The following is an 11274-nucleotide window of genomic DNA, read 5'->3' on the forward strand; positions in this document are numbered from 1 at the left end:
GGGGCTCCTAAGTCGGGGAAGGCTCTGATTACCAACTTTTAACACCCACGATGCGGCTATATCTCCCACGTGTCGGAGCACGACTTAGAGGCATAACCGCATAGTAGGCATGTTGCAAGAGGGGTAATCTTAACACATCCCATGTACTGAAATGAAAGGGATAAAGAGTTGGCTTACAATCGCCACTTCACACAATACATAAATATAGCATTACATCATCCAGAATACAATCAAGGTCCGACTACGGAACCAAAATAAAAGAAGACCACCCCTAATGCTAGATCCCTGATCGCCCCGACTGGGCTCCACTACTGACCAACTGGCAACAAAACAACACAACGAACACGATCTTCATCGAGCTCCTCCTTGAGCTCGGTTGCGTCACCTGCACTGTATCATCGGCACCTGCAACTGTTTGGAAGTATCTGTGAGTCACGAGGACTCAGCAATCTCACACCCGCGAGATCAAGACTATTTAAGCTTATGGGTAGGAGAGGGGTAATGAGGTGGAGCTGCAGCAAGCACTAGCATATATGGTGGCTAACATACGCAAATAAGAGCGAGAAGAGAAGCAAAGCAACGGTCGTGAACTAGAAGTGATCAAGAAGTGATCCTGAAACTACTTACGTCCAAGCATAACACAAGAACCGTGTTCACTTCCCGGACTCCGTCGGAAAGAGACCGTCACGGCTACACATGCGGTTGATGCATTTTAATTAAGTTAAGTGTCAAGTTTTCTACAATCGGATATTAACAAATTCCCATCTGCCCATAACCGCGGGCACGGCTTTCGAAAGTTCAAAACCCTGCAGGGGTGTCCCAACTTAGCCCATCACAAGCTCTCACGGTCAACGAAGGATATTCCTTCTCTCAGGAAGACCCGATCAGACTCGGAATCCCGGTTACAAGACATTTTGACAATGGTAAAACAAGACCAGCAAGACCGCCCGATGCGCCGACATCCTGATAGGAGCTGCACGTATCTCGTTCTCATGGCAACACCGGGTGAACACTATGTACAGCTAAAACCAGCCCTCAAGTTTCCCCGAGGTGGCGCCGCAAGTGGCTCTGGTTTGGACCAACACTTAGACAAGCAATGGCCCGGGGGGGGGGGGGTTAAAATAAAGATGACCCTTGAGTCTGCAGAACCCAAGGGAAGGTGATAGGTTGTTAGTGCAAATGTAAAACCAAGGTTGGGCCTTGCTAGAGGAGTTTTATTCAAGGCGAACTGTCAAGGGGTTCCCATAACACCCAACCGCGTAAGGAACGCAAAATCAAGGAACATAACACCGGTATGACGGAAACTAGGGCGGCAAGAGTGGAACAAAACACCAGGCATAAGGCCGAGCCTTCCACCCTTTACCAAGTATATAGATGCATTAAGGTAAACAAGATATAATAATGATATCCCAACAATAAACATGTTCCAACAAGGAACAAACTCCATCTTCACCTGCAACTAGCAACGCTATAGGAGGGGCGGAGCAAAGCGGTAACATGGCCAAACAACGGTTTGCTAGGACAAGGTGGGTTAGAGGCTTGACATGGCAATATGGGAGGCATGATAGCAAGTGGTAGGTATCGCGGCATAGCAAAAGAGCGAGCAACTAGCAAGCAAAGATAGAAGTGATTTCGAGGGTATGGTCATCTTGCCTGAGATCCCGCAAGTAAGAAGAACGAGTCCATGAAGAAGACAAACGGACGTAGTCGAACGGATCCTCACAAACGTGACGTTATCGGAACTAATCCGAAGAAGCAACACCGGAAAGAAGCAAACAACATATTAAACAACCATCACATCAACATGGCATGATGCACAACCAAGTATGATGCATGTCCGGTTTAAAAAGGCATGGCATGGCAAAATGCACAAACAAAACTACAAATTAAGTGGAGCTCCCGTTGCATATTGACGAAACACCACGTGACTTATTTAGTTCTCTCTCGTTTATGTATCCAACAATATTAAATGTTGTTAAACATGGCAAGAGGTTAAGCATAATAAAACTACCTATCTAGGCAAGTTTAAATGAGGCCGGATCAAGAAGCAACAAGTCCGGAAAACCTCATGTGCATATTTTTAGGTTTTGGTACTGTTCTTCCCTAAGCACAATTTTAGAGTTGTTAAACATGCAAGAAAAGTGCACCATGTTAAACTAGGCATTTCCACCCCATTTGCATATAAAGTTTATTAAATTTGAACCTACGGTTAATTAGTTATGAAATAAATCATTTCAGCTTGCTATTTAAGAAAATTTAAGCAAACATCAATTTTAAACATTTTAACATGGTTGAAAGTGACATATCATGAAAGTACATGAAATTCTAAGCATTTTACATATATGACATGTTTCATTTGGATGCATGGATATTTAGATATGAGCAATGCAATTTTAATGGCATTTCTGAAAATATGCATGCACTAGATATAAGACAAAAACATAGAATGAAAAAAAACGTTGCGGACCGAATGCAATGCACTGTGCAAGGCCCCAAACGGATCTGGCCCGAAGCGGCTGAGTGTAAGGGAGCAAAAATGAATAAAAGAAACAGGAGCCTCCAAGGACTCGAACCCCAGGTCCCCTGGAAATATGCACGCTGAGACGACCATGGCATAGCAAAAGAGCGAGAAACTAGCAAGCAAAGATAGAAGTGATTTCGAGGGTATGGTCATCTTGCATGGCATCCCGCAAGTAAGAAGAACGAGTCCATGAAGAAGACAAACGGACGTAGTCGAACGGATCCTCACAAACGCGACGTTATCGGAACTAATCCGGAGAAGCAACACCGGAAAGAAGCAAACAACATATTAAACAACCATCACATCAACATGGCATGATGCACAACCAAGTATGATGCATGTCCGGTTTATAAAGGCATGGCATGGCAAAATGCACAAACAAAACTACAAATTAAGTGGAGCTCCCGTTGCATATTGACGAAACACCACGTGACTTATTTAGTTCTCTCTCGTTTATGTACCCAACAATATTAAATGTTGTTAAACATGGCAAGAGGTTAAGCATAATAAAACTACCTATCTAGGCAAGTTTAAATGAGGCCGGATCAAGAAGCAACAAGTCCGGAAAACCTCATGTGCATATTTTTAGGTTTTGGTACTGTTCTTCCCTAAGCACAATTTTAGAGTTGTTAAACATGCAAGAAAAGTGCACCATGTTAAACTATGCATTTTTCCACCCCATTTGCATATAAAGTTTATTAAATTTGAACCTACGGTTAATTAGTTATGAAATAAATCATTTTAGCTTGCTATTTAAGCAAATTTAAGCAAACATCAATTTTAAACATTTTAACATGGTTGAAAGTGACATATCATGAAAGTACATGAAATTCTAAGCATTTTACATATATGACATGTTTCATTTGGATGCATGGATATTTAGATATGAGCAATGCAATTTTAGTGGCATTTCTGAAAATATGCATGCACTAGATATAAGACAAAAACATAGAATGAAAAAAAACGTTGCGGACCGAATGCAATGCACTATGCAAGGCCCCAAACGGATCTGGCCCGAAGCGGCTGAGTGTAAGGGAGCAAAAATGAATAAAAGAAACAGGAGCCTCCAAGGACTCGAACCCCAGGTCCCCTGGAAATATGCACGCTGAGACGACCACTAGGATGACTGAGTGTTTGTGTTAATAGAGGGACGTCAGCGTTAGATGAAGAAGGACAAGGGCTTGAACTTGGGGAGGCAAAAATTGGTGTAAAAAGGGCAGCGGCCCTCGGGATTTGATCCCTGGTGCTTGGGTGCAAACTGGCTAGTCTAACCAGTAGCAACAGAAGTTCCCTTGATATAATTTGCAGACAAATTGTAACTGAAACAGGGGCGCCTGGGATTTGATCCCCACACCCCTCGGTAGAATAGTTGCTGCTCTAGCCACTGAGCTAGCTGCCTCCTTGTGATATGAAGCGAGATCGGCCGAACAAATAGCATGTGCATCTCGCGACCAGGACGAAACTGAAGTGTGCGCATGGACGGGGACTCGTCGGCGACGTGAGCCAATAGCAACAGCTGCTGTGGTTTCAGAGGACCGGCGGGGGTGCGGAAATCTTCTAGGGAGGCTGTGGTGGGGCGCGCGCGGGCATGCAGCAAGGGGCCGAGCAGAGGAGCTAGCGAAGCTGCTACCATGGCGCTCATGGAGATCGAACTCCTGCCCACGTGGATCAGGACCTAGAGGACGAAAAAAAGCGCTAGGTAAAGGCCAGGAGGGTGAAGGGCTCACAGTGGGTAGGATGGTGTAGTCGATCGCGCTTGGGGACGAACGGAGGCGGCGAGGGAAGGCGCCGACCGGCGCTGTCCATGAAGTAGCAGGAAGCAGGGGAGAAGACGACGATGAACTTGGCGACGTAGTGGAGGTGACCTAGTGAGGGGAAGACGCCTGAACGGACGTAGCGGACGTCGAGGAAGAAGATGGACATGTCGGAGACGAGCTTGATGCCCTCCGGCTGCGAGCACGACGACGGACGCCGGCGGGGTTTTCTCTTGGGTGCTCTGTTCTTGCAGAAGAAGAAGAAGAACCAGAGGAAGCAGATGCCTTGAGATGGCGGCGAGAGGGGGAGAGGGAAACCCTAGGGCGCTGGGCTGAGGCTTATAGGGTGAACCGGAGCAGCTCCGACTGTCAAATCAGGGCTGGCCGACGTGGCGTCGATGGATGCCCTGCCGTACAAGAGGAAGGAGATGAAGAGGGGCGCTTGGGCTCTGCTCACGCTACTAGTGGGCCGGTCCGGGAGGGAGGAGACCCAGGTGGCTGTGTGAGGTCTGCTGCTATTGGGCTGCCCTCTGGTCTGCTGCTCTTGTTTTTTTCTTTAATTTTCTTCAAGCATAAAACAAAGAGAAAAGCCCAGGGTGGAAGGAGAGGTGTATGAGGAATATAAAAATATCCTCATGATACTGGATTACTGCCCTATTTGATAAAATTGGTTTGGGCTTTTTTAAAAGGAAGAAAAATAAAGCAAGTATGAATATAATTCAAACTTGAGTCATTTTTGAACCTAACCAAAACAATTCCAGAAGAGGTGAAACTTGGCAGAGGGGTTTAGGACATGGTGCTAGAATTTTGGGGAAAACATGAACATTAATGGAGGAGGGTAGAGGTGCACTTGCAAAAGTGAAGGAAAAGAGAAGGAGAGGTGGAGATGAGGGGGGGGGGAATGATGAAGCTTGGATCCCAAGGAACATGCCACAATGCAACATGCTACAACATGAATATGCACATGATGATGGGGATATGCAAAATGACACCAAGCACAATGCCAACACAAGATGAGGCCATGATGCAACAATGGATGGCAAAAGCAAAATGACAAACAAAGACAAGACAAAGCAATGGGAAACAAAACAATCCCAAAATGAAACCCACAAGATGAAACCACTTGGTATTGAACATGACAAGGTCGGGTACATCTCCAATTATGGAAGTTTTACATCTGGGGTGTTACAGGTGTATGATTTCTGTGAAGTTCCCTCGCCAAGTTTCTGACATACATGAAATTATCGTGAATGCTTCTCTTCTTTATGAAGGCGCTTTGCGCACTGGAGACAAGGTTGTCCATATGGGGAGCTAAGCGCGTAGACAACACCTTTGTTAGGATCTTTGCAATGGCATGAATGAGGCTAATGGGGCGAAAGCCTGAAATGCATTCCGCTCCATCTTTCTTTGGTATGAGAGCAATGTTGGCCGAGTTGAGCCAATGAAGATTGGATGTGTGCAAGCTTGAGAAGTGGTTCACAACAATCATAATGTCATCCTTGATAATCTCCCAATACTCTTTGAAGAAAGCTCCAGAGAAGCCATCGGGCCCTGGCGCTTTATCACGGGGGAGGTCAAAAACTGCCTTCCTAACCTCCTCCTCCGCAAAGGCCGCCCCAAGATCTGAAAGGTCACTTGCAGGCACCGGAATGTTGTCCCAGTTGATGTCTTGGTGACGTGGCAGACCACGCTTGTAGACCTCGGCAAAGTGGTTTTGGATGACGGACTTTTTGTGATCATGGTCAACTACCCAACCATTGTTGTGTTTCAGACGGTGAATGAAATTCTTTCTTCTTCTGTGATTGACCCGCAGGTGAAAGAAATGAGTGTTGGCATCACCCTCTTTGAGGCTGGTGAATCTTGAATTCTGTCTCTTTCGGGCACGCTCCATCACAGCCAGGGCAATAATCTTTCTTTTGAGCCTCCTACGAATATCACGCTCCTCCACACTGAGAGGCCTGAGCTCTTGTGCCACATCTAGGTGGAGGATCACCTCCAGAGCCATGTGCAGCTGCACCTTTGAGTGTGCAAAAATCGTCTTGCTCCATTTCCTTAGAGCTTGGCTGGTTTTCTTGAGCTTGTGAAACATGATCTGATAGGGGTCAGAGTGGTTCACCCTTTGGTTCCAAGTGCCTTGAACGATCTCCTTGAATCTGGGCATTTTAGTCCAGAAATTCTCAAAGAGGAAACACTTTGACTTAGGTGGTCCTTGGACATTTGCGAGAAGGAGAGGGCAATGGTCAGAGAGGGCATGAAGTAGATGACTGCCAAAGTCGATGTCCCAATCTTCATTGTAGAAAAACGAATCGAGTTTGCATAAGGTTGGATCACTTTGCTCATTACTCCAAGTGTATTTCTTGTTTTGTAGGTGTTCTTTCAGCTCACATGTATTGAGGATGTTACAGAAGCGTGTCATGCGGCTCTGATTACCGTTAGCGCGGTTCTTGTCTCTTGTACGATAAATCTGATTAAAGTCGCCGGCTAGCAGCCATCAAGTACCAGGAGTAGGCTTCTCAGTGATCAGCTCTTGGAAGAAAATGTCTTTGAGGTTGCTGCGAGTTGGCCCATAGACGTTGTGAACTTGAAGGAAGTGTCGGTACGAATAATGGTGATTGTAGCAGAGAGGAAGAAAGTTACAGTGTTAATGTCCTTAACCTCGATGAGGTCTTCGTCCCACAAAAGCAATGCCACCACGAGTACCGGTAGCAGGTCGTTGTGCGAAGTCCTTGAACCTCTGACCTCCAAGAGAGGAAGCCATCGTCCCTTATATGTATCTTGATCCACTATTTTCGTCTTCCAAATCTAATAGCATCACATGTTCAGTGGCCCATCTTTTATTTGGTAAAGAATCTCTTCATTCAGCAACCATGGTGATTACACTCAGAGATGAGGATGCTAGCTATTTTTTGAAGCCAACAGACAGTGCGCCGTCGCGAGCGCCCCATACAAGTAAGGTTGTGACTTGTTGCATTTGCATACCGCTAATTTTAGTTAGACTGACATTCCTTTACCGAAAAAGGCTTTCGCTCGCTTTATAAATAAAGCAATTCCCAACAACACCTAGGTACAGACGCACACCACCACAACACACGCACACACCCAAGGCGGGATACATAGGCGCTGAGCGCATCAACACGACCCTCAGCACTACGCGAGCAACCAGAGCTCCACCAGTGAACACACCGCCACGAAGAGATGCAGCCGCATACGACGAACCGTGGGCTCCAAGATGGTGCCTTCAGGAAGGGTACGACACGGGAGCGCCGCCACCGCCCGATCCAAGGATCAAGGTTTCCCCCGGAACCACACGACAGACAATGAGAGCCGCGACGACGCCTTCAAGAAGGGAACGAGCTACGCCGCCGCCGGTCTGTCCGAAGATAGAGCAGGTTTTCACCCCGGCCAATACTCACTGCCATCGAACGCCGCACCCCGACAACCACGCCGCCCACACGGCCATGGCCACCGGGCAGCACCAAGCGACGGGCTCTGCCCGTGAGCACCGCGCAACCACCACCAGTGCCGCCACCCCAGAATCCTAGACCTAGGAACCACCTCAACTGACACCCGCCGCTACCCCAACGGAAGAGAAGATCAGATCCCGGGGCACACAAGTCCATCGATTCGTCCTACAGCTCTAGGCGCGAGACGAGCTTGGTCTTGCTGCCGGGCGCGAGACGAGGAGGTCCTGCTGTCAGGCGCGAGACGAGTGATACGTCTCCAATGTATCTATAATTTTTGATTGTTCCATGCTATTATATTATCAACCTTGGATGTTTTATATGCATTTATATGCTATTTTATATGATTTTTGGGACTAACCTATTAACCTAGAGCCCAGTGCCAGTTTCTGTTTTTTCCTTGTTTTAGAGTATCGCAGAAAAGGAAAATCAAATGGAGTCCAATTGACCTGAAACTTCACGGAACTTATTTTTGGACCAGAAGAAGCCCACGGAGTATCGGAGTTGGACCAGGAGAGTCCCGGGCTGCCCACGAGGGTGGAGGGCGCGCCCACCCCCTGGGCACGCCCCCCTACCTCGTGGACAGCCCAGAGGTCCACCGACGTACTTCTTCCTCCCATATATACCCATATACCCTAAACACTTCGAGGAGCACAATAGATCGGGAGTTTCGCCGCCAGAAGCCTCCGTAGCACCTGAAAACCAATCTAGACTCGTTCCGGCACCCTGCCGGAGGGGGAATCCCTCTCCGGTGGCCATCTTCATCATCCCGGTGCTCTCCATGACGAGGAGGGAGTAGTTCTCCCTCGGGGCTGAGGGTATGTACCAGAAGCTATGTGTTTGATCTCTCTCTCTGTCATGTTCTTGAGGTGGTACGATCTTGATGTATCGCGAGCTTTGCTATTATAGTTGGATCTTATGATGTTTCTCCCCCTCTACTCTCTTGTAATGGATTGAGTTTTCCCCTTGAAGTTATCTTATCGGATTGAGTCTTTAAGGATTTGAGAACACTTGATGTATGTCTTGCGTGGGATACCCGTGGTGACAATGTGATCAACTTGCGGGTTCCGTGACCTTGGGAAGCTATGCATAGGGGTTGTCACACGTTTTCATCTTGACTCTCCGGTAGAAACTTTGGGGCACTCTTTGAGGTCCTATGTGTTGGTTGAATAGATGAATCTGAGATTGTGTGATGCGTATCGTATAATCATACCCACGGATACTTGAGGTGACATTGGAGTATCTAGGTGACATTAGGGTTTTGGTTGATTTGTGTCTTAAGGTGTTATTCTAGTATGAACTCTAGGGCTGTTTGTGACACTTATAGGAATAGCCCAACGGATTGATTGGAAAGAATAACTTTGAGGTGGTTTCGTACCCTACCATAATCTCTTCGTTTGTTCTCCACTATTAATGACTTTGGAGTGACTCTTTGTTGCATGTTGAGGGATAGTTACATGATCCAATTATGTTATTATTGTTGTGGGAACTTGCACTAGTGAAAGTATGAACCCTATGCCTTGTTTCAACGTATTGCAATACCGTTTGCTCACTTTTATCATTAGTTACCTTGCTGTGTTTATATTTTCATATTACAAAAACCTTTATCTACTATCCATATACCACTTGTATCACCATCTCTTCGCCGAACTAGTGCACCTATACAATTTACCATTGTATTGGGTGTGTAGGGGACACAAGATACTCTTTGTTATTTGATTGCAGGGTTGCTTGAGAGAGACCATCTTCATCCTACGCCTCCTACGGATTGATAAACCTTAGGTCATCCACTTGAGGGAAATTTGCTACTGTCCTACAAACCTCTGCACTTGGAGGCCCAACAACGTCTACAAGAAGAAGGTTGTGTAGTAGACATCAAGCTCTTTTCTGGCGCCGTTGCCGGGGAGGTTAGCGCTTGAAGGTATATCTTTAGATCTCACAATCGAGTCTTTTAGTTTCTTGTTTTATCACTAGTTTAGTTTATAAAAAAAATTAAAAAAATGGAATTAAGTTTGCCTCATACGCTTCATCTTTTTAATATATTTCGTGAGTATGATGGAAAGGAAAATTGTGCCAAAGTGTTATAAGAATAATGCATTAAAATGTTTGGCACTAAATCTTTGTATGATGAGCATGATTGCAATGTTGTTAGTATGAATTCCTTGAATATCCATGATGCTAATGATATGCAAAGCCACAAGCTTGGGGAAGCTATGTTTGATGAAGATGACATTTTTTGTCCCCCAAGCTTTGATGAGAAAATTTATTATGATTAAAACATGCCTCCTATTTATGATGATTATATTGATGAAAGTGGAATTGGAGAGGTCATGACTTTATTTTGTGATGAATCCACTATTTCGGAAGAGGTTCCAATTGATTATGAGAACAAAGTTTCTATCTATGATGATTATTGTGATGATTTGTTGCTATAAAGAATTATGATATCCATGAAACTTGTCATCATGATTTTAACTTTCAATTGGATTATTCCACACATGATAGTTATTTTGTTGAGTTTGCTCCCACTATTATTCATGAGAAGAATTTTGCTTGTGTGGAGAGTAATAAAATTTCTATGCTTGTAGATCATGAAAAGAATGCTCTATGTGATGGTTATATTGTTGAATTCATTCATGATGCTACTGAAGATTATTATGAGGGAGGAACATATGCTTGTAGGAATTGCAATAATATCAAGTTTCCCCTCTATGTGCTTAAAATTTTGGAGTTATGCTTGTTTTACCTTCCTATGCAAGTTGATTCTTGTTTCCAAAAGTTGTTTGCCCACAAAATCCCTATGCTAGGAAGTGGGTTAGACTTAAATGTGCTAGTCATATTCTTCAAGATGCTCTCTTTATGTTGCAATTCTTATCTTTTATGTGAGCATCGTTGAAATCATCATGCCTAGTTAGGGGCGTTAAACGATAGCGCTTGTTGGGAGGCAACCCAACTTTATTTTTGTTACTTGCTTTTTGCTCCTGTTTAGTAATAAATAATTCATCTATCCTCTGTTATGATTGAGTTTTTATGTTTTACTTAGTGTTTGTGCCAAGTAGAACCGTTGGGAAGACTTGGGGAAAGTCTTGTTGATCTTGCTGTAAAAAACAGAAACTTTAGCGCTCACGAGATTTGCTGCCATTTTTTTACTGAAATGTGATATTTAGTTAATTATTTTTGCAGATGATTAATAGATAAATTCCTCACGTCCAGAAAGTTATTTTAGAATTTTTGGGGTTCCAGATCTTGCGTTAGCTACAGATTACTACAGACTGTTCTGTTTTTGACAGATTCTGTTTTTCGTGTGTTGTTTGCTTATTTTGATGAATCTACGGCTAGTAAAATAGTTTATAAACCATAGATAAGTTGGAATACAGTAGGTTTAACACCAATATAAATAAAGAATGAGTTCATTGCAGTACCTTGAAGTGGTGTTTTGTTTTCTTTCGCTAACGGAGCTCACGAGATTTTCTACTTTAAGTTTTGTGTTGTGAAGTTTTCAAGTTTTGGGTAAAGATTCGATGGACTATGGAATAAG

At 44.7% G+C, this 11274-nt stretch overlaps 1 protein-coding gene across 1 annotated transcript; it reads right to left on the minus strand.

Annotated features, from left to right (window-relative positions):
* Window positions 1-4216: 4216 nt before the first annotated feature.
* Window positions 4217-6436, minus strand: LOC147990887 (uncharacterized). Its single transcript, XM_087538439.1, has 2 exons — window positions 5511-6436; window positions 4217-4517 (listed from the first exon to the last, which is right to left on the minus strand). Exons 1-2 carry the CDS (start codon window positions 6434-6436, stop codon window positions 4217-4219), a joined length of 1227 nt encoding a protein of 408 aa, XP_087394565.1.
* Between the last annotated feature and the right edge of the window lie 4838 nt (window positions 6437-11274).

The sequence above is a fragment of the Triticum urartu genome, chromosome 1A (genome assembly GCF_056163025.1).
Source record: "Triticum urartu cultivar PI428250 chromosome 1A, HENAU_Tu73, whole genome shotgun sequence".
NCBI lineage: Eukaryota > Viridiplantae > Streptophyta > Magnoliopsida > Poales > Poaceae > Triticum > Triticum urartu.